The sequence below is a fragment of the Neolamprologus brichardi genome, chromosome 17 (genome assembly GCF_056152115.1).
Source record: "Neolamprologus brichardi isolate AB-2024 chromosome 17, ASM5615211v1, whole genome shotgun sequence".
NCBI lineage: Eukaryota > Metazoa > Chordata > Actinopteri > Cichliformes > Cichlidae > Neolamprologus > Neolamprologus brichardi.
This window is the reverse complement of record NC_142120.1, coordinates 32506083-32529822: the sequence shown is the minus strand read 5'-3', so window position 1 is coordinate 32529822 and position 23740 is coordinate 32506083. Positions and strand designations below refer to the sequence as shown.

The window sequence follows — 23740 nt, the reverse complement described above, 5'->3', positions numbered from 1 at the left end:
CAAAGAAAATGTCCAATATTTTTCCATTTTAATTTTAAATTGAAATTGGAACTTTTCTGTCATTTAATTTTTTATCTATAACTTTATTACTTAGTTGTTGTATGAATGCCCTTGGAGAGGAAAGACTTTCAAATGTATGAAAACACAGTTAAAAGTCAAGTTTATGCCCTCCTTCAAAATGTCCAAAGGCATCCACTGGGCCTGATCGGAGTCTTTGGTGGGCCAATTCTGGCACCCAGGCCTTATGCTTGGCAACCCTGTTTTAGTGAGTGGACTACGTCGTATTACTGCTTTTCCATTGACAAGAGGCTGGTGCCTAATGTACAACTGCTTCCATGAATTTTCATTAGTTGAGTTGATGGAAAACAAAAATGCTCTTTGGAGCGGCGTGCCTGCACACTTCATTAGCTGTTCTAATAACTCATAATAAAGCAGCAGGGAGCAGAACGAAGAGCGAAAAAAGAAAAAGAGACAAGAGGAGAAGACAAAAGAAGAGAGGTCAAGAGGAAAAAAGAGAAGGAGGAGAAAGATGTCCCGCCAATGCCTGTGTAACAAAGCCACTCTGTATGTAATTGTCCCGTGGTGAGTGTTGTGGTATTTGGCACAAGGAGGATGCTGAAACTCAAACCCTTTCTGCGGACTGTCCCTTTAATGTGGCAGGGGAGCTAAACGGTGTCCTGTCATCAGCCTGCATTTTCCTTGCAGTAGTTTTTGCACAATCAAACGCTCACATGCAGGCACATATATGTAAACAGCCGCACACCCACACAACCGCCAAGTAGACAAACTATACGTGCTCGAAAACTGCACACATTACTCAATACCTTTTCACGACATTGTATTCTATATGGTTTCAGTGAACATACATACAGTAGGGGTGTGACCGTCGGGCTCCTGTCAACAAAACGCAGGTTCAGAAACACGAGTGGCTGCAAAGCTAACTAAACATATTCAACAGATACACTGAGGGCCTCGCACTATAGTGCTTCCAGCTTCCAGCTGTGGGTAAAGATGAAGTTAATTAAAGCTGGGTCACTATCCAGCAAAGCAACAGAGGAAAGGAAGTAAGTAAAGAAAAAAAATGGGTACAAAATGAAACAAAGAAACAGAGAGCAATAATGAAAGAAAGCCTGCAGGGAAATGAGTTCAGTAAACTATCATCACCCCTGATTTCAGCCCAGTAATGAGCCTCTTTCAGCACGATAACTTCCTGCTACTGATGCATACTGATAGAGCCACGCTACCTGAATTGTGTCTGTTTGGTCAATCAAAACCATCCCCGCCTGCAGACAAAACAAGGGGTGCAATCACCCTCCATCCATCAGATAAGAAACAGATGTAAGCACAGGAGGGCTGAGCACTAAATGACAAACACATACACATATACTTTACGTTTATAGGTTTTCATATTTGATGATGTGGAAAAATAAAGCTCTCTGGATGATTTGTTTGGATCTCATTATATTTATGACTGTTTTTGAAAAATCCTTGATTGGTCAACATAATCATAATATCTTCACTAAACTGCTCAGTCTTGTCCAGAAACTGGTGTGTGTCTGCTTTTGTGTACACAGAATTTTCTGTGGGAACGAAGCTGTGGGAGAGTTGGCGTTTCAAGAGATGAATTAAGCAAACCAGACGAAATGAGAGAGCCAAACTAAGGTTCGAGTTAAATACAAACTTTAAGTTGAGCATTTTCCAGTCAGTGTTTCTTTGTGAGAGGCAGATGTTTGCTCTTTTAGCCAAAGATAAACTGTGGAGAGGGGGTGCAATTTAACGGATACATATGGGCAACGACGTTGAGAAAGTACCCAGAAACGTATTGCATCCCACATACATCATACTTACTGATAAGTTTGTTCTCTTGCAAAAGCATTAGACTTGTCATTGAACACATGAATCCAGGGCAGCAATTCACCAGCGTCTTTACCAGCACATGTCTAGAGACCAGTTTGTGACTGCCTGGAAATTCATTCTCAGGTGAAAAATGAGTATTCCCTTATGGGTTGTAAGTGATTGCTGGAGATTTCTTGCGGGAGGTTGCTTGCTGTTGCTAGGTGAAATTAGTTCCCAAGAGGTAGACGGTGCGAAAGCGTTCTTGCGATGGCTTTGGTTGCTAGTAAATTACAGGGTCCTTACAGTGGAGCACAATGACTTGTCTGAAGTGATTGAATGACTTTGAAACTGCTGCTGCTTTTGAAGTCAAAATGGGAAAAGTGAAAGTTGTGCATTCTGATATGTGTTAGCTTCAGATGGGAAATGTTCTCCATTTCTGGTTTGCGATGCAGTTTTTCAAGTATTGCTTTAGTTCAGAGAGCAAAATGATTGTGTATGTAGACAAGTCAGCACCTTCCATGCTATCTGCAAGCAGCTAAAGCAATCATGTGGAGGTTTTTTTTCTGGGAGTTACGAGGAGACCTTTTATTTTAAAATGTTCTTCATATCAGCAGTACAGGAATCAGAATAATGGAAATGGAAATAAAGGAATAATGTTTATTTGGAGAGAAAAAATCTAAGTAACCAAGGAAGGAAGACATTCTGGTGAAGCTCAGTTCCATGCTTAAGACGATTGCTTAGAAAGAAAAATCAGAGACAAGTGAGGGAATCAGAGTCCAACTCTGTTTATATAATGTCAATAATCTGCGTTTATGAAATGAAAACTGTGCAAATCAAACACGAGAGGACTGTGGAGTACACTGATTATGCAGTGCAGAACCACAAGAGTTACTGTGCTGTTCCTCTGTGAAGCCAAGTGTTTTGGCCAGCTCTAACAAACAAGCCCACCCAGGGCTCCATATATGCTTGAAGCTAAAGACGCAACAAAGAATAAAATGGATGCTGTGCAAAGAGAAATTAAGTCATATGTTGTCCTTAACTCCATCCCTATATTTTGGAGAAAAAACAAACACAGGCATTTTTTCCACAAAAAAACTGAATAGATTTGATGCATGTCATTTGGGCTGATTGTTCTCTTTGTTCCCAGATTGCCAAGACTTTGTGGAACAATTTAATATAAAGGAAAAAAAAACATATTCTGATTGTTGAGGGTTAGGGTTAGGACTGGGCTCATTGCGATGAAAACTTAAGACCTCAGAAGTACTCAAGTGCATGTCCAGAGCCCACAAATGTTGGTAAAAACATGAGGTCAAAATGCGAAGTTTAAGAAGATGTACTAAAAGCAGCAGCACCTTGGAGACTACACTGGTATTTTCCACTTAAGAAAGAGTATATCAGAGAAAGAGAAATACAATGCTCCTGTGGCTGTATTTCCATATGTTGAGTAGATCAATGTGCAATTTGTTCTGTCAATTATCTGCTCTGGTGCCTTACACTACAGTGGGCGTCTGGGTTGCTGAAGTCAACCATGTGGAGGATGTGTAATTTTTAACACTTCATTTAAAGTAATTTCAACAGCACATGTGGGGTTACAGTTCAACACTGCGTGTGTTAATTTGAACTATGAACATGTCATCATCATGTTGTCTCTAACAGATGTGCTCATAGTTTTGCCAGAGTGAGCTTTGTTAAGAACGTCATGCATGGGTTATCTGTGGTGTGTGTGTGTGTGTGTGGTGTGGTGTGCATTTACCATCGCTAGAGGTGTTCCACACAGTGGCAGCTTGCATACTGGGATCTTGGGGGAACTCAGATCCTGTGAAGAGAGGAAATGAAAAGTAGAAAAGCAAAACTTTTATTTTTAAATGCTTAAACATTAAATGCTTTAAAAGGTTGAAGAATTGATGTCTTGCATATATTTTCCACTAGCAAAATGATGATGATGTTGATGTTAATGCTAACTACCAGTTAGCATTAACATGGGTTGTATCTGATGCTTTTGTGTGTTTTTAGTATTTATGACATAGACAATTTATTTATGGTCGGAGACTCAACAAACTGCAGTGGAGTCCACCTACTCCACTGATAAAACCACTGGTTGCAAGCAAAATGTTTGTATTCCCCAACTGGTGGGTGAGTCCTTATTGGAGGTTCCTGACTGTTGCTAGGTGATATTGGTCACAAAGAGGGTGCTACACTAAAAACTTCAAGAGGCTGATTTGCCTGCAAACACTACTGTTTTGCTGTATGTAGCGATACTCAAAAAGTAGATCACAAAGTGGAAGTAGAGGACATCTACCCAAATCAGAAATGGCACATGCCTTCTTATAGAGTGAAAACTGGGCTTCAGCACTGCAGCCAACATGTTTCAAAAAAACTTTTATTTTGAAAGCGAGTCTCTCAGTTTCCGGTTTGTGCCACACTTTTTACAATTTCCCTCCTTTTTAGAGAGTAGCTGGCGAGTGCTTGGGCCCAAGTTATCATGTTTCATGCAAACCACAATTTCCTAGTAACCAAAGCAATTGCAAAGATGTTTTTGCCAGCCGCTTGGGGATTGCACTTTTTTCTCTATCAACCTGTGGTTGCCACTGGATGACTGACCATTCTCTAGGCATATGTCACTGGGGCTTTATCAATGGATTTCCCAGAGACTGTCATCAACCTCCAGCAACCACTCACCAATAGTCGGGGAACACACGACTGGTGGTCAGCAGATGGTCATGGACGAGTCTCTAGGCCTGTGTGGCTGGGCCTTATTCACTTGACCCTACATTGTCACCATTATTGTCATGTTCCTGCAAAACATCAAGGTAACTTGACTTGTGTTTAAAACAGCTAGTTTAAAACGACAAAAACAATCAGCTTTACAGCTGCATTCTTTACACCTGAAAGCTATATCCAAATGTAATCCACATCGTTGTGACAAAGTAAAAAGAGGGTCACAGACTCAAACTTTCTGAGCCAGTGGCATGGACCTACATTTAAACAATGCTTAACCACAATTCTGGAGAAACTTTTCTATATAAAATACTGTGTACAGACACAAACGCACTGCTTCTTAAATGTAAAATAACAGTGGTGATAACGCTGTACATTTGCTAGTGCAGATCAAAGGTTTGTGTGTACAACAGGGAGCCTATCAACAAGCCGTGTGGACCTAATGCGCTCTTATTACCAGCTGAAGACAGAGCTGCTCTCTGCTTTTCATTACTGGGGAGAAGAGACAGAAGATCGGCTTCAGAGCGCAGTGCTGCAGGTCATAGGTGATTCCTAACAAATTAAACAGCCAAAAATGAAGGACTGGCGAAAAACTCTAAGCTGTTTTACCTTCACTGATTCTCAGGGCACCAGACCGCTGACAAACTTTCAGTTCACATACAACATCCCACAGTTCTAGCCGGCTACAACAGTGTGTGAGTCTGTGTGTTTTGGTGCAGGCTGGGATAGTTTAGCATGATGAATAGGCAAATGGTTGCCATCCAACTTTGGGAAAGTAACCAAAAGTCACAAACGGATGTGGAAATGCAAGCATGTGCATGGACACAGCTGAGAATTGGCTGCAAACTTAACTATACTCATGGTGCATTTGTTTTACACATACACACAAAAAATACAGAATTCCTAAACTAAAATGTCATAAATATTTTTGAATTAACAACTTGAAAACTGACAGTGCGTGGCATGCAGGGTGACAGTCAAGGAGAGAAAGTCTGCAGACAAACAGCACCAGGAGCCTGGTGACACAGGGTCACGCTAATTGGGTGATAATGTGTCAAGATGGTAACGACTATGTGGTGGTGCTTGTGAAATGAACTGTGTTAATGAGCAGCGCTTTGGGCCTCAGCACCTGTTAGTGAAGAGTCTGGAAGCTTGGCAAAAGGCTCACAACAACAGGCTCACAGTTATGGGTGTTATGTTCATGACTGTTAGAGATATGTAGCAAACCCAGAGGGCAGAAATAGAGTCAAAATGTGTCTCTTCACTAAATTAGTAGTTCTTCTGTAATGCTACCTGATTCCACAAGCTATTCTGCACTTTTGGAGTTAGAATGACTTGCTGGTTTCTTCCAGGAGGCTACTAACAGTGTCTTATGGCATGTCCCGGCCCCACGGTGAGTCTAAATTTACTCTGTGTTCTCTACTGTTAGACTAAGAAGTCTGGAGCTCTGTGCTTTACAAAGGACAGAGGAGAGTGGACGTCGCAGCTCACTAGCTTCACCGACACAAAGCTAGCCAAGGGCAGCCAGGTGAGAGTTCAATAGAAGTGGATGGTCATGGGAATATAATGAGGGAAGGGGGAGGAGGACGAAGTGCTCGTTTATGAAAAAGAAGGCACAACTGTGTACTTCTGAGAAAAAAAATGTTATCATTCCAGAAAGATTTGAAGTTTATAATTTTGTTCAAAAACAAACACTTGTGCACAGCGATTTTGCTGTTATGTCTAAGGTCTGCTTACTTCCTGTGTTTCATTTTTTTCCCACATTGTGTGCCCTTTAAAGAGAACACATCTGTTCTCTTTCATTAAGACAATCATCTGAAATATCTAGGAGAAAATGCAGAGCAATTTTGAGATTAGCTTTCTAATGTTTCTCAGCAGTGGAGGGGAGCTGTTGTATTAGATCTGTTTGTTAAAAAGGACCTAAAAATAGATCCCAGGTTTCATCAGCTGTGGTTCTGGCCATTGATTGACTCACGATATGGATACTGACTGCAAGACCCATATGTACCTCTGTACTGAATCCCTGTCTGTCAATATGAATAACCAAAAAAGAACAAAAGCATTGCTTGCATTATAATATAGGGAGGAAGAAAGCATGCACATATGTGTACCAGTCAAGTCTTTCAACCATGAACAGGCTGTTTCCAGTAACACTGTCTCAGAGTTGCCAAAATTTTAAATTACTGAGGTGACAGATCAGAAAATAGTGATGAGAAGGGAAACAGAGATAAGGAGTTTCAACAAATTCAACCTATTTTTTGCATCAGGAAATATCACATGAACATATATATCAGATAAAGGTACCTGTGTTAGCACAAATATATAATCAGCCAATCACATGACAGAAAACCCCACCCACATTTAGGCATGTACACATGCCCAAGACAACCTGCTGAAGTTCAAACCGAGCATCAGAATGGGGAAGAAAGGTGATTTAAATGACTTTGAATGCAGCATGGTTGTTGGTACCAGACAGGCTGATCTGACTATTTTTGAAATTGCTGATCTACTGGGATTTTTCCACAGAACCATCTCTAGGATTTACAGAGAATGGTCAGAAAAAGAGAAAATATCCAGTGAGCAGCAGTTCTCTGGGCAGAAATTTGTTGATGCCAGTGGTCAGGAGAATGGCCAGACTGGTTGGCGCAGATAGGAAAGCAACAGTAACTTGTAACAAACAAGGTATTTAGACGAATCTATCTGAGTGCCTGCGTCAAACGTCAAGCGTCAAGACTCTGACGGAAGCAGCTGGAGTACAGCCAGGTGCTCCTGTTATCAGCTAAGAGTAAGAAACTGAGGATACAGTTCACATGGATTCAGCATAACTGGATAACAGAAGATGGAAAAATGTTGTCCGGTCTAATGAGTCTTGATTTCTGCTACAAAATTCGGATGGTATGATGAGAATTTGGAATATCCTATCCTATCCTGCCTTCTATCAAGAGTTAAAGCTCATCTTCCCAGTTTCTGATTGCTGCTTCTAGTAGAACAAAATGCTGTTTCACAACGCTAAAATCATCTCAAACTGCTTTCTTGAACGTGACAGTGAGTTTGCTGTACTCAAATGGCCTCTACAGTCATCAGATTTCAGTCCAACAGAGATTCATATCATAGATGTGCACCACGCAAATCTGCAGCAAATGTGTGACGCTATCATGTAAATATGAACCAAAATCTTGGAGAAATGTTTCCAGCAGCAGATTGAATCTATGCCTTGAAGAATTTTCAAAGTCAAAATCAGGTTCAACCCAGACCTAGCAATGTGTACCTATCAAAGTGATCTAAGGAGCTTGGAAACAAAAGCAACTGGACTTCTTTAAGTTTCTCAAAAATAGCTCACCTCTCGTCTGAGAAGCTTGGTGGAGAGTCCAAGGTATTTAAGGCTCAGTTGGAGTTGTCCCTTAAGTGGGAAATTGACCTAGTATTGATCATGTGCCTCTTTAAACTGAGCCAAGATGTGAAAAAGGCTATTGGTCATTATCAGCAGAGGTTTTGTGTGAAGCCGTTGCGTTTATGAAGTGGCTCAGCCACTCCAAAAATGCATGGCACAACACAGAAGAGACACCTCAACAGGATAAAGGTCACATTTTGATAATATTTTTACCATTCACATTTAGGCATCTGAAATAGGGATAAGATCAGGATGCAAGTTTTGTACTACAAGAGTCCAGCTAACTTTAAGCTGTGCTTCTGTAGTTTCAAATAATTTTCATTTCAAAAGTCACAAGTTACTTTTCCAGATTTTCCAGATTTCCATATCTTCCCATTGGTTTTTATTATAGTGATGATTATCACAACTATTAAATTTTTTTTTACCTCTAAGTACTTTTGAAGGCAAGCAATTGGACTTCACTTGGAAAAATAAAACTGTGAACATATTTTCCATAGCATGTCAGAAGTGACACTTTTAAAAATTCAATTCTGGTATGGCAGTGAACGCCCATCAAAATTCTGGATACGTGACATTCTTTATTAGAGTATCATGTTCCCTTCTTGGCTGCTTTGTCATACTTTATTCCCGTTAAAGCTTTGGAACGTCCTCTTTCATTTGCAGCTGAGTGCCACTCCTAGTAGCAAAATATGCAGTAAATGGTTAACGTGAAGGTGCCTCTGAGAAGTCCAGACATCAAATCTCCACACAGAAAATTCCATGAGAGCAGCCTCTGATCCCCGTCCAGCTGTATTTGGCTTACGATGATAAAAATCAGGCAGGGACACGAGCTTAACCCCCATAAAGCTCTCCGAAATTGGTGTGACTTTACTGTCGCAGCAGTGTATGGCAATTAGTGCAAATCTTCAAACTCGAAGGCTTGGAAATGAGGAAAAGGAAGGAGTTAACAGAGAGCTAAGAAGAAAATGAGACACTAGGTTCCTCACAGGGTAAAGCTTAACCAAATCAGAAATGTTCAATTTGAGCAGTTATGCGTAGCAACTAATATGCTGTTATATGGTCTGGGGGGCTGTGTTTGGAGCCAGGGTGGTTGGTGTGGTGAGTGAGACTGATGTATGAGCTCTCCCACTCTGTTATTAGGGCCTCTCCCAAGGCCCCCTTCCATCCCTATTAGCTGGAAAACTGACCTAACTCAGGGGTTAACTGGAAGAATGGGAAACCAACCATTTTCACAGTGCAACTATGAAATATTTCTGCCTTTAAGAGATGAAAGCTACAGATGAGGAATTATAATTATTTCTTTCTACAATTTGTCTTCATCAAGTCTCTGTTTCCATTCAGCAAGTTTCTATTCCTGTTCTGTCTCTGTGATGTCAAAGAGAGAGGATGTCCTTAATGTGGTCTTCTTGAACACACCGCTACAGCTGTGGAAACAGAAGCCCCACCAACCTGCCGGTCAAGTCTTCTGTTTAAGAGGCAACAAAAAGAAGGAAGGAAAGCAGCTAGTCTCAGATACTGAATCAACGTGTAATGTAACCCCAGTTACAAAAAAGCACGATGCAATGATGCAATGATGCAATGCAATGCAAATCTCACAAACCCGTGTTTTATTCATACTAAACATATATGTGAATTGTTGAAAATTAGACATTTTAGTGAAATTTCGTGAAAAATATAAATACCCGTCTCTAAGAAAATTAGGATGGGGGCAACAGAAGGCTGGAAATGTAAGTTATACTGAAACAAAAAAAAGTGGAGGTTAACTAGAAACAGATCGGTAACATGCTTGGGTATAAAAAGAGCTTCATAGAGAGTTTCTCAGAATTAAAGATGGGAAAGGTTCACCATCATCTATAAAAACTGTATCTTTATAGTAAGATGATGCAGAAATACGGTGATCTCTGACCTAAAGATAATTTGGATGGAATCATTTGGAATCATTTGGAATCATTTGGAATTGAGAGATTAGTTTGATATGTTTCCTATGTTCTAAAATATGGGCAGATGACTGGGATTTGTTTTTATCTGTATTTAACACGGAATTGGGGTTTTAGATTAGTTGAATTCTAAATTGTGCAAAGTTTCTCTCTTAGGAAAAAACAAACAAACACAAAGCTAGTACTGAGCACGTCTCCTTTAAATGGTAAATGGCCTGTATTTATATAGCGCTTTACTAGTCCTTAAGGACCCCAAAGCGCTTTACACATCCAGTCATCCACGCACACATTCACACACTGGTGATGGCAAGCTACATTGTAGCCACAGCCACCCTGGGGCGCACTGACAGAGGTTGTGTTGCCGGACACTGGCGCCACCGGGCCCTCTGACCACCACCAGTAGGCAACGGGTGAAGCGTCTTGACCAAGGACACAACGACCGAGACTGTCCAAGCCGGGGCTCGAACCAGCAACCTTCCAATTACAAGGCAAACTCCCAACTCTTGAGCCACGATCGCCCCCATGCTCTAATGCTTCCTTACATGAAGGAAGTAGCTGTGAAATTTTTATGTCATCTACTCTTCAAAAATGTGAAGTTTTAGACAATGTAAAGTTTGAATAAAACAGCTAATATTCCAGTAATCCTTAATGAATTATTAGCCTCATACTCTCAGACTGGAAAATGAATGAAAAGTTACAATCACTAAATGGCAACAGGCAGTGAAGAAAAAGAGTGTTGAGAAGTGAGGGAGAGAGGAAAAGTGAGGGACTACAAGGCAATTACAGATAAATTGAGTGAAGATGATTTGGAAAATGTGAGTGCAGAGAAACGACAGAAAGAGAGGAAATAAAAAAGGAGAACCCTAAAAAAAAACAAAAAAAAACCCCTCAGTAAAAGAGCCGCTCGTAAAATCGACTTTTTAAGGAGTGGGCTTCTGTCCCACTGAGCAGAGTGAGGGTTTATGTTGGCTGGAGAGTTTAGAAACCACAGTGAAAAACTGTTGACATCTAAGAATCTGGTAACCTGAGCAAAGAAAGCAAAAGGCAACACAAACAAGTAGTGGGTAATGGTAACTCAAGTGGACACGTTTCAGGTTAAGCCCTCAGTTACTTACAGCAGGGTTGTACTCACAACACTGTTCAAAATATCCAGGCGCTTATGTGGTCTGCATTGTGTTGAACTTGTCCTCTACCCATGTAAGAGAAGAGTAAAGTAATCCTTCATGCAGAGTTGAATTTGCAGACATTTATATGCAATGTAAAGTTTATAAAAGCTGGAATACATGATGTTGGTAAAGTCATTTTAGAATTTTTATTACAAATGGAAGTAACGGTATGACCAAAATCATAATAATCCTAAAATAAGGTGAAACTGATTCCATTAGAAAGAGATGGGGAGGGAGTGTGTGTGTGTGTGAACGTGTGTGTGTGTGTGTGTGCTTGTATAGCTGCACCTGGGTGCTTGTGTGCAGGTGTTTGTTCCCAAGCTCGACTAAAGCGTACAAAGATATAAAAGCAGGCCTGTTTAGGAAGCATTTACTGAAGACATTATGGGGCCAAGAGCACAGGAACTACTTACTCTCTCTCTCTCTCTCTCTCTCTCTCTCTCACACACACACACACACAAACACACACACACCTGCATTGCATTTGAAAGTACTGCGCTGTAACCTTATATGAGCAAAGACAGGGGTGAGACACACAAGAGAGAGGAAAAGCAAGCTAGGCTTGGGAAGGGAGGTTTTGAGGAGGTAGATGACAGGAGGCAGCATGACAGAGGCCTTTTTGGATCAGAACAATAGGCAACAACAGGAAGGGCTCATGTTGCAGCAGACATTTGCTCCAACATGTAAAAAATTGCGGAGAAAAAAAAGGCACATTGCTTCCCATCAAAAAAAGACAAAGTGCTAAACAGGGAAAATGGTTTAATTCAAGTTAAGAATACTAAAAGTGGAATTACTGCTTTGGCTGATAGGACATTCATAATAAATTTTGGGTAAAGGTTAATTTCTTCGTTTATTTGGGTGAATTATAAATAATTTCTGAGATCATGTACAATTTACTTCACTTATTTCAAGTGAGAGTAATGTGATCACTTCTCCAGGGCCAAGATGTATTTGTATTTGCACACATAACAGTCACCAGCTCTGATTTGTACGTTATTAAAATAACATCAAATTTGCAGGCAGCACAGTAGCGCACTGCCTCCTAGAAGCTAAAAGATTCAACACTGGTCTTACATGTGAACGTGAGCGTGAATCATAGTTTGTCTCTCTGTGTGTTGACCCTGTGATAGATTGGTATGTCTCACTTATGACCAATTTCAAGCACACCGTAAATAAGCTGAAAGTTACACATATGAACAAGTAAAAGTGCTCAAGATGTCAGTTCTGCAAAAAATGATCTGGCAGTGTGAAGCTCACATCAACAGTTGTCACTTGGTAGAAAAAGGTTTGTGGATGAAGCTGAGTAAACTGTGATGCAACATTCTTAAGACAGATGCTCTTTTGAACCTGCTGGAGAAACTGAACTTTGAACTCTCTGCAGGTGAAAAGCAAAACAGGAATTTAAACCGTTAGCTGGAATTATCTAGTTGTGGTTTTAATCTAAACCAGCGATTCAACATGATTAAGTTCTTCAGGACTCCTCTGTCTAACCCCACAAAAGTTAAGCAGACTACACTGCATGCAGCTTCCCTCCAAGAATAAAAAAAAAGCAAAACAACCAAGTGCAAGAAGACCATATAATGTATACTGATAGTATTTTGCAGTAATATTAAGGGCAGGATATACAGGAAAGCTGGAGGGATGGTGGCAGCTTGCAAATGTGCATTTTCGCCATAACTAGCACTTGTGACTAAGTACATTATTGGAATTATATTTTTTTGACAGTAATATACTTTTTATGTGGTAATTCTGCAATCAGTGTACATATTTGACACAGAGCAACATCAAAAAAGTACTAATCTCTTAAAGTGTTCAGAATTGTGACCCAACACACCAGACTACTGCTGCCAGTCTTTGAAATAGGATAGGCAACTCAAAAAGGTCGAGGAAAAACCCGCAACATGTAAACTTGACACAGAAAGGCCAGCTGCGCAAAGCATCTTTTATATTCTACTGTTTTGTCATAAAAGAAACCTTTTAAGTAGCGCCGTGCTGTGCTGATGGTTCTGCAGAGGTCCTTCCCCACGGATTAAACAGGCCGACGCGAGAGCCCCCGCTGTCCCTGTAACGGAAACCATGCTGATCTTTAAGGCCCGGTTAGTCCATTTTGGGCGAGGCTCCCCCAAGCTCCTGTTACCAGCGATGTAAGCAGACTAGCGAGGAATGCGCATGAGCATGTTACCACCTACTGTGAGGCTCATCTGTTTTCACCTGGCAGAGCTGACACAAGTGTGTGCACAAGAGCTCAGCTTTCTGGAAAAAGTGATCGCCTTCAAGCAGATAGACAGAGCGCTGCGACCCTGACGTAATCCGTCTGCTCATCTCTTCGCGGAATGTGAACAGAGACATCACACGCTGTGCAGAAAGAGCACCGAAATGCAGATATGAAACATAAATGGACGGACATAAAGCACAAATGCTCATGTATGTTTTATATCCATTTTTGAAGCGTCTGTCAAGGGTCATGAGCGGAATCTAAGATTTAAGACCTAAAGCCAGTCGGGCTGTCTGCATGCAGGACATGAATACAGACGTCTCACTTGGCTTTTGAATGTGACTTTTCTGCTAAGAGTGCATCATGTGTGCCAACAGTCTGAATGGTGCGAATAATAGCCATGCCATTTTACATGCCAGCCTCTACAAATGGGTGGGGGGCTGGGGGTGATTTGTATGAGTGCTCAGGTGAAGCCAGGCAAACACACACACACACACACACACTCCATGAGCTCACTGACAGCAGTCCTAAATTCCTTCAGGATGACAAATTTGAAAGGAGAGGCCAGTGCAGATGGAATCTGGGAAGAACAGGATGATGCCGTCAGATTTCAAACGTGACTCAGATTTAGACATCATGTGACAACAGTTGGGCCGGGCGCCATTCCAAAAAACTGTTCTTCATGTCTGTCTGTACCTCCTCACTCGTGTTTTAGTCATCGTTTCAAAAACTCGGGGACCCGAATAGTGCACTTATTTGCATTTCTCAGTTTGTAACTACTCACATCATTGTATGTGCTTTTTAAAAGGAAACCACCAATTTTACACACCGGATTCTTTCAGGCATGTTTTCCCTTTCCAGAATCTGAAAGCTCTGTCATTTTTCGTAAAAGTCGCAACACCTCTCATCCAAGAAGCCTTTTCAGTTCTAAAATAACTAGCAGAGCGTCCCAAATATTTAACCCCTAGTTTACACGAGGTTGTGAGGGTCGTTGACTCACTTGAACGAGAGGCAAAACGTCTTCATAAACCTAAAGACGGACGTTTATCTTCTTTTTAAGCACAACCAGACAGCAATCCTGCTTGCTGCAGTCGTGTGGACAGGCAAGTACAAGATTACAATTTCCGCTTTTGAATGACAGTCTGTGACTCCGCATGTCTATCTGCTGCAAGTGCAGACAGACACACCGGCACAAGCAAAACATTTCCAGCATGTGCTGATATATCAATTCAGCGAGGGCACATTAGATTAAAGATGAAAGCTGAAGTTTTGGTTTATTCAAGCTGTTTTTACTTTTCCCTTTTCCTGCAGTTTACACCTATTATTACAAACATGCTGCATCAGTTCCATCTGCAAGTGTCTCCAAAACAAAAAGGGCCATACATCTTCAGTTAAGTTACAAAAAATGTATTAGCAGCACAAAGCTGCAATTGATTTTTATTTTATGGTGAGTCAAGTTCAATTTCAATTCAATTCAATTTTATTTATATAGCGCCAAATCACAACAAAAGTCACCTCAAGGCGCTTCATAGATACAGAGAAAAACCCAACAATCATATGACCCCCTATGAGCAAGCACTTTGGCGACAGTGGGAAGGAAAAACTCCCTTTTAACAGGAAGAAACCTCCGGCAGAACCAGGCTCAGGGAGGGGCGGGGCCATCTGCTGCGACCGGTTGGGGTGAGAGAAGGAAGACAGGAAAGGAGGAAGAACGCCATCCTCTTCATCTACTCCAGACTGGATGTCAACAACTTCCTCAGGCCTGAGAATCAGAATCTGTGTGTGCACGAATGCATTGCCATACCTGCATATTCAATGCAACTTAAAACTTAAACCCAAATTACGCTGTTTGTTGTCATGCTTGTATGCATGTATTGATTTTCAGTGTTGTGCATATGGAAATATTACATGGCTTCTACTGTCACTGTTGTGGGTATGAATGAAAGGTGAGGTACTTAAAATTAAAACTGGCCCACGTGAATGCCAGAATGCTGGCAGTGTTACAGATCCCACATCTGAAAGGGGCTGAAAAAACCCGTCTGATTATATTACGTAGAATGATTTCTTTATGGTTGCATATGCCCCATAATGTTAAATATCATGCTAGGCTTCATTTCTGTACTCTAGTCATCTACCTGTGGCCTGGGAATTTTCTTTTTAACACTACTGTGCTCAATATGGACTGTTTGATACACAGGCCACTGCGTGCCTGCTTCTGACTGCACAGATAAACTGTGCTTAGTAATTCTTGGATGCCTGTGGGAAACTGGGTGTGAGGCTTGTCTCCATCAACTTATAACTGAGTCAGCTCCCAGTAACTGACGCTCGAGGAGATACTCTGCCGCAAAAAACCTGACTGCAAGCCAGAAACAAAGTATGACAAGGAAAGGAGGGAAAATGAAAACAACAAGTAGTGGCAAAGAGGCGGCAAGAGATGAAAGTGTGAGGAAAAACATCAAGCGCGCAAGAAATATTCATTCCAGTGAAAATGTCCAGTGTTATTCTTATTTCTTGGTTTTCCAGCTCTATATTAAAGACTGACTTTTGGCAGCCAACAGTGAGAGTCTGAGGCAAACAGAGAACCTCTGAGCGTTTCCAGCACGCTTCTCTGTCAATCATGCAGATCCTCTATAGGAACTCTCTGCTTGTTGTAGGTTACAAAAATAAACACCAGCATTCTTCCACTTGTTTAGATGAAAAGGTAGCCAGCTAATGAGGAAGACACGAGGACGGAAAGGAGAAAAAAAGGGACAGCATAAAAAGATGAGTGGTGAAAAGGAGATGGGGAAAGATCTGAAGAAAGAAAGAACTGAAAGCATGCCGGAGAGACAAACGCTCCGCTACTGTGGTAAAATCATTTTGAGCTGGGGGACTAAACTGCAAACCATAACATAAAAAACAGATTACACATACATCTAAGATGTAAAACAACAAGCCTCGACTGTCCTACCATGGTAACTGGACACTTATAATATTCAATTCAGTCTATTCAGTTCAATTTATGGCATAACAAATCACAGCAACAGTTGCCCCAGGATGCTTTGTGGTACTAATAAATAAATCTTATCTTATCTTATCTTATCTTATCTTATCGTTGCACTGGCATGCCCCAAATTGATGCAATCCTGTAAAAGTTTCTGGCTTATTTTCACATAGTGACTGCCAGCAACCACCAGCAACCAGTTGCCAACCGGTCAAGGAATGCTTGTATTTTGTGGTTTTCCATAACTTTCATGCAAAACTTATCATATAAAAATAGAGAAAAAAATTGGATCATCAAAAGTTCTTAACATTTTTTTTAAATGAGACTAAATAAATAATCCTTATCATTACTACCAAGCTGGGATTGAAATAAAACCAGAATGTCAATGACATAGTAGTTCGTCCTGCTCAGATTATTGTCCATAAAAATACAAATGTGGCTCTGAACTTGAGCACAGTCGAGATAAAGACCCATTATGTAATTACTGTAGGCAAGTTTTACTAAAATCTAACCAATACTCCTGGAGGAGTAGCGAATCTTATGAATTATGGACAGATTGACTGTCTCCATGAGGCCATTGGTCATTTGGCCAGATGGGCTAAAAAATAATTTTTCCAAAGCAAAATCCCAACACACACAAATATTAGAAAACACCTCCCCAGTGTATTTCCGTGTTTTTAAAGGAAATCTATGGGCCAGAGGATCAGACTATGGATCTGTCAGTTGGTCCTTTTTCCAAACCCATGGTTTCCAAACCATAAGGTATCACTAGAATCCAATTTCAGCTAAAAACTAGTATATGATTTTAATTTTCACAACTGTGACATGAAACTAAATTACCAAACATGTAAAAGAGAAAAAAAAAAGACATTTTAAAAGAGAGGATTTAGGTAGGGGGCTTTAACGGGGAGGATTTGTCAAAATGGATTCTTCTGTGATGAAATCTACCATCATGCACACACGTACAAAAAACCAGATGGACAAAGTGTGTGTTTATGTGATCATACACTATGTGTTAGAGAAAGAGAGACCCTGTTTTTTGATTCCCTTTTGTCTCATTTCTGATGTCAGACAGAGAGGTGAAGACACCTGCTCCGGATTTGCTCAGATCCAGTGGGGGTGGGGAAGGGGGGGGCAACAAAATGTGAAGAAGAAGAACAAAGCAGAAATTTCAAGCAGATGTAAGTGACGAAAACTGTAAAGATGGAATAAGGTAAAGCTGACAATGTGGAAAACTCATGGAATTGGAAACGTATACCGGAAGATTTTTCAAAAGCAAGTAGCAATCGGGGGGAAAAGAAGGAGAGGCTTTATAAGGTAACATAGCAGAGACAGTTGTGGGGTAGACGGTGCCAAATGCAGCATGGAAAAGTACAATTTATGCAATGATAATGGATAATGCACAGGGCCTTGAAGACACAACTGACACAACTGAAAAACAGCAACTGATGTTGGGTGGAATCTTGATGTAGTATTTTTATTGGATGCAACTGTGCACTGACTAAAAAAAACACTTCCACTCAAGTAATCCTTGTGGATGAAACACAGGGTTTAAATAAATCCAGGCTTTCCAAATCCATTCCCATACCTACCACCTACATTTTTTTCTTAAAAGAAATCAGAAGAGAAGCTAAAGTGCCAAAGAAAGACATACAAAATCTGCCACAAGAGACAAAGATGAGCATCAACTCCGACATTTCCAAAGCTTGTCATAATTTCCATCTCGTTCCACTAAATGACTGGTGCGGGGGCTGACTAAGCACATCTCGTAAAGCATCCCAGTTTGCTTCTCCAAAGACAGTCTCACCCCACCTCCCATGAACTGTTTTCTCAAACAAACACACTTCATAAGTGATCCACCTCCACCCTAGACGATGGCAAGGAGTATAGGGAGATGGCGGCACTGGGGAAAAAGGTGTTTAAGGAGCACTACAGGCATAAAGATGTATTTTGTATTACACCATTTCCTGTTCAGATCTCCCAGGCTCCAAAGACTAAATTCTTCTTCATCTGAGAAATGGGCCGAGCTGATTGCTATGTACCTTATTTCCAACACAGACTCATTGCAGTTCCTAAAACTGTCACAAAATGTATTCTTTTACTGTTTGTTCAGGGACATGAATGGAAACTAATCATTTTTGTGTGGTTGTGTCTCTGCGTGTTTAAGTACATGGGCACAAAAACATCTGGAACACAATATGATGGCACATAATTCGTTCCCATGTCTTCAGCCGAATCTATCAAAAAATGTCAAAGATAGTGCATTTTAAAATGCAGAAGCTAGTATTTTTACACCAACAAAGTGAAAAGAAAAATAATCCAGCAAAGATTTGACACAGGAGATTCAATTTCAATTTTCAATTATACATCACAACAACAGGCGCCTCAAGGCGCTTTATATTGTAAGGTAGACCCTACAATAATACATACAGAGGAAAACCCAACAATCATATGACCCCCTATGAGCAAGCACTTTGGCGACAGTGGGAAGGAAAAACTCCCTTTTAACAGGAAGAAACCTCCGGCAGAACCATACTCAGGGAGGGGCGGGGCCATCTGCTGCGACCGGTTGGGGTGAGAGAAGGAAGACAGGATGAAAGAGATGCTGTGGAAGATTAATGACAGGTATAATTCAATGCAGAGAAGTCTATTAACAAATAGTGAGTGAAAAAGGTGGCTGAAGAAGAAACACTCAGTGCATCATGGGAATCCCCCAGCAGTCTACGCCCATTGCAGCATAACTAAGGGAGGATTCAGGGTCACCTGATTTAGCCCTAAATATATACTTTAGCAAACACGAAAGGTTTAAGCCTAAGCAATCCCTAACCTAAATTAGAGATGTATCTGACCTTTAGGTCCATCTACTCTTCACTGAAGCCTCATCAGGAATGGTCTCAGTGGAAGGATGGTTGTCAAGAAGCCATTTAATGACAGGAAACAGAGAAAAGGCTGAGGTATGCCAAATTACACAAGAACTGAACTAAAAATCAGAGGCAACAGAGCTGATGGAGTGATGAATCCAGAGTTGAAATTCTTGGTTTAAATCAATGTCAAAATGTACAGAGGACAGAAGAGTGAAAATCAAATGGTTTATGGCTCCATTTGAGTCAAAACTGAAGGAGTTATGATTACAGAAGTCCATCAGACGCACATTTCTATATAATCAGATTTGCAGTACCATCTGTTAAGCTTCCAAGTGGCAACAACTTCAAGACTGTCTTCACGATAATGATCCCAAACACACTCCCAATGCATTATGCATTATCTATCAGAAATTATACTACTGAAGCAGTGTGGGATGATATTGACAGAGAATGAAAAGGCAGCCAACATCCAAAGAAGAGCTTTAAATGTCCTTCAAGAAGCCTGGAGAACTATTCCTAAAGACGACTTTAAATGACAAGAAAGTTTGCCTAATGACATCAACAGCACTGGACAGTTTTCATTCTATCATGTACTGTTCTCATTAGAAAAGTTAGGAAATTATAGCATTTGAAGATAATTCCAGAAAATAACAGCAACAGGAACTTTCCTCAATGTGTAAAAGGATGTGGGTTCCTAATGGTTATTACTGCTGTGTTGACATGAGAGAATATAGTTAAGTAGCTAATTAAGTTCAACAGGAATGCACCATTAAATAAAGAAGCAAGAGATGCTAAAGTTGGTGATTTACTTATAACAACTTAATAAAAATGGGCACTCAAGTAAAATTAATGGACTTTGGAAAGATGGTGCTTTTACTCAATCTTTCCATAGTCTCATATGTCTGCTCTACATTTCCCTGCAACTTCTTGGAGAGGACAGTAATCAACTTAATCAACTGTGCTATTATATGAGACTGCTATTTATTTGTAGCCCTTTCATACAGATTCAGTCGTTATCCAACTAAAGATAAAGATCTGATTTTACTTATTTATGAAACGTAGTAGAACATTGCGTTTGAATTGAATGCACTTAGGTTGATGGATTAAAGTAAAAGGTTACCCTTTAAAGGCAGAGTAACAAAGATGGAAGTCTCCATCCCACACTTATCCACACCATTTGGAGTATTTATTGACTTTTGTGATACTACTGAAGAGGCAAGAAGAAAATATGTGCAATATATAGAGGAACTGTGTGACGGCTCTTGTCATCTGCACAATCATGTGCGCCTGAGAAAGTTCTTGCATGTGCAGTGTCCGTGTGTTAGAATTGGCAGCAGGTTGGTGTATTCTGGCCTTGATTACGCGTCTCTTTTCCGTCCACCAGTCGCCAAGTGGAGCAGTGAATTACCCTGCCATCTCCGCGGCGTAATTGGGGACACATGCAGCCTTAAACCTTTCATCCCTCCCTACCCTCCCTCCATCCATTCGTAGGTCAAAGTAGCAATGAGATCAAATGCTCTCCTTGGTGGAGAATTCCTCAATAAAACAACAAGTGGGCAGGAAGGGCTGAGAAGAGTAAGATGGGAAATCAAAAGAGACAGAAAGGGTAAAAGAAGGAAAAAAAATGCAGAGATATTGAGAGCATATGGAACATGTTTCGAGTAAAATCGCTGGCCCCGATGTTATTGTGGTGCTTCATTTAACGGACAAAAACATCTTTTTGCTTTTTTGCTTTTGTTTCTCACTTTTCCACACTTTTCAGGAGAAACACTCCTGCACTTTCTGAATTTATTCCCTTTTAAAGGATCTCATTTTTTTCAAGGATGTCCCACAAGAACTCGGTCCGTGACTAAGGGCGTAATACCCCTGTAATAAAATGGAATTTCAAAGTATTAGAAATAACAATTGAATTATATTTGCATAGAAATAACTAAACATATGAACGCTAGTACAGGTAATTTTAAATAGTTACTAATTCTGGGTATTTTGCATTATTGTAAATAATTGTAAGTGTTGTGTAATTTTTCTTGCAAATTTTTTTTGGAAACAGAAACAACATTACCCCAACTTACATAGTACACTTTGGGCATGTGCCGTATTATGGCGCGGCTTAACATTCCCCAACTTTCAGGTATTTTACAAGAAAGGCAACAATCCTTTCCTCCACACTCTTTTTGAGAATTATGTTTGAACAGTGATGCAAATGTGCAGATTTTGATGCCATTTCTTTTTTTTTCTTGTAACTTGATGAAAGGGAACAGTCCTTATCACATATATATTGGTAAAATTGAATAATACAACCTCTATTGTGTACTAAATGAACATGTAATGAAAATAAGTTGAATTGATCCACTCCATATTATGGGAGATTTTAATGGGGATTTTTATTTTTCAATTAATTACATGAAATTTCAACTAAAATAAAATATTACAGAGGATTTACATCCGTAGTCAGAGGTTGTATTATAAAGTGTTACCAAGCAGCCAATATACTGTCCTCATTGTCTCTCTTGTATATACATTACGCAGTGTCCAGGGTCCTTTTTAAAGAAATAGAGCTATGATGGGCTCAGGTCTGGTTCACACTAACATAAACAATCCTCCCTCCTCTTCCAACAGCAAGGAGCAACAGAGTCTGAGAAATGAGAAAAGAAATACCAAGTGTCCACTCATTTGTGATCTGCGGTGACAAATGTAGGCACAAAAATAGTCTGGATCAAAGCAAATGCATAGCTAGCTTTTAAGACTACAAAACAGTTTATCATCAGTTTCGGACAGAGATGAAGGAATTTTTCCCAGCGGTCTCCAAGTCTTTGATGATACAGTGTAGAGCACAATGACGCACACAGTCCTACGCTGTCAGAATGATTTCACTAGTTACTAAGCTGTTTTATGAAAGGCGTAAAACTGATGTGTGGGATTGAAGAGAACCGTTTAGGGGATAAACTGAACGCAGGCTGAGATGTGCTTGGATGGGTAGTTAAAGCAGGAAAAAAAAAGAGAGAAGACGTGAAAGCAATAAAATTTTAATGCTGTCTTTACTAGGCCACTATTATAAATAAAAATTAGTTCATAATTGCTTGGCTGGTTAAATACAATTTAAGCTCCCCATGATGAAGTGCAGCCTTGTGTCTGAGTGTATATACATGTAGTGTATTGTATAGCTGCAGGCTGCAGACAGACAGCACAGACACTGGAGTGTGTCATGCTTCACATCTGGTGGATGGGCTCTGTCAGCTCCGTTCGTCTGCCTATTATTATATAGGCATGAAGCCTTTGAACTGAGCAGCCACTGCTGACAATCACCAGACTCCAAAAAGGCACGGGTGCGTTTCTTTCTCAGTAAGTGTTTTTCATGCTGTAAAGAGATCATACAGTAGAGTCCTTTTCCTCAGACAACGTGACAGCCAGGTGTTTGGGCAAAGGAAGAGGCACAGAAACCTTGAAGGAGAAAATTCTCATACTGTATTGCACCATTTAAGGTAATGCACAGCTTGCGGATGTTAGAGATTTAACTGGTGGAGAAATGACTAATGATTCCTTATCCTTCGATCAAAACAGGCTACAATATTCAGCTCAAGTGTTTCCTAAAAAGTGGAGTTCCTGAGACAAAAAAAAAAGTCCCAATTTTTTTTTCTGCACAAAAATCTGCAGTCCTGTTTTTAAACGTGCAGATGTCATCACCTTTTATGGACTGGTCTTGATATAGATGAAGTGCCTGAACACGTGCAAAAGACCTCCATAAGTCTTCCACAATAGGGAAGTAAATTTTGGAAGCTTGGTGTTTCCTGAAGTTGTGGGCAGTATGCTGAAAGGTAAGCTTCTTCAGTTGTCTTCAATAGCAGTTTAGGCAACTGTGGGGCGATCGTGGCTCAAGAGTTGCGCGTTCGCCTTGTAATCGGAAGGTTGCCGGTTCGAGCCCCGGCTTGGACAGTCTCTGTCATTGTGTCCTTGGGCAAGACGCTTCACCCGTTGCCTACTGGTGGTGGTCAGAGGGCCCGGTGGCGCCAGTGTCCGGCAGCCTCGCCTCTGTCAGTGCACCCCAGGGTGGCTGTGGCTACAATGTAGCTGCCATCACCTGTGTGTGAATGGGTGGATGACTGGATATGTAAAGCGCTTTGGGGTCCTTAGGGACTAGTAAAGCGCTATATAAATACAGGCCATTTACCAATGTTGTAGTGATTTGAACCCCAGCAAGCATATTTTAAATACACTAAAAATAATTATTTTAAAGATGTGTGCTTATGTGCACAGGGAAACCTAGCTGAGTCTACGTCATTACAAAGATAACTTCAGCTTTAATCCTAGGTTTGCAGGGTTGGAACGGTGGCTGACTTCTTACTGGGGTGCTTTATCCAAACTGAAGCAAACCCACCTCATGTTTTAGTTTAACTCAAGCCAACATAGTGAAACTGGTTGACCCTCTGATGCGTTCCTTTTTACCTCCACACGCATGTGCATCCCACTGCCTCCACATCTGCACCTGCAAACTTAATAGAGGCTCCAGCTGGAGGACACGAACGCTTGTCGTTTTGAAATGGCCTCCATGGTGAACAAACACCAGCTCTCAGGTGACCATCCTTCACCATCACCTCAGCAGAGTGAGCCCAGAGTGAAGTGAAGATGGTGT

General features: G+C 40.7%; 1 protein-coding gene across 1 annotated transcript in view; it reads right to left on the bottom strand.

Moving 5' to 3' along the window:
• Positions 1 to 23740, bottom strand: part of ror1 (receptor tyrosine kinase-like orphan receptor 1) — a 129887-nt gene that overhangs the window by 40166 nt on the left and 65981 nt on the right. Inside the window, exon 2 of the mRNA XM_006808132.3 lies at positions 3590 to 3652. Coding sequence (XP_006808195.2) covers positions 3590 to 3652 — 63 coding nt within the window. The remainder of the gene's footprint in view (positions 1 to 3589; positions 3653 to 23740) is intronic.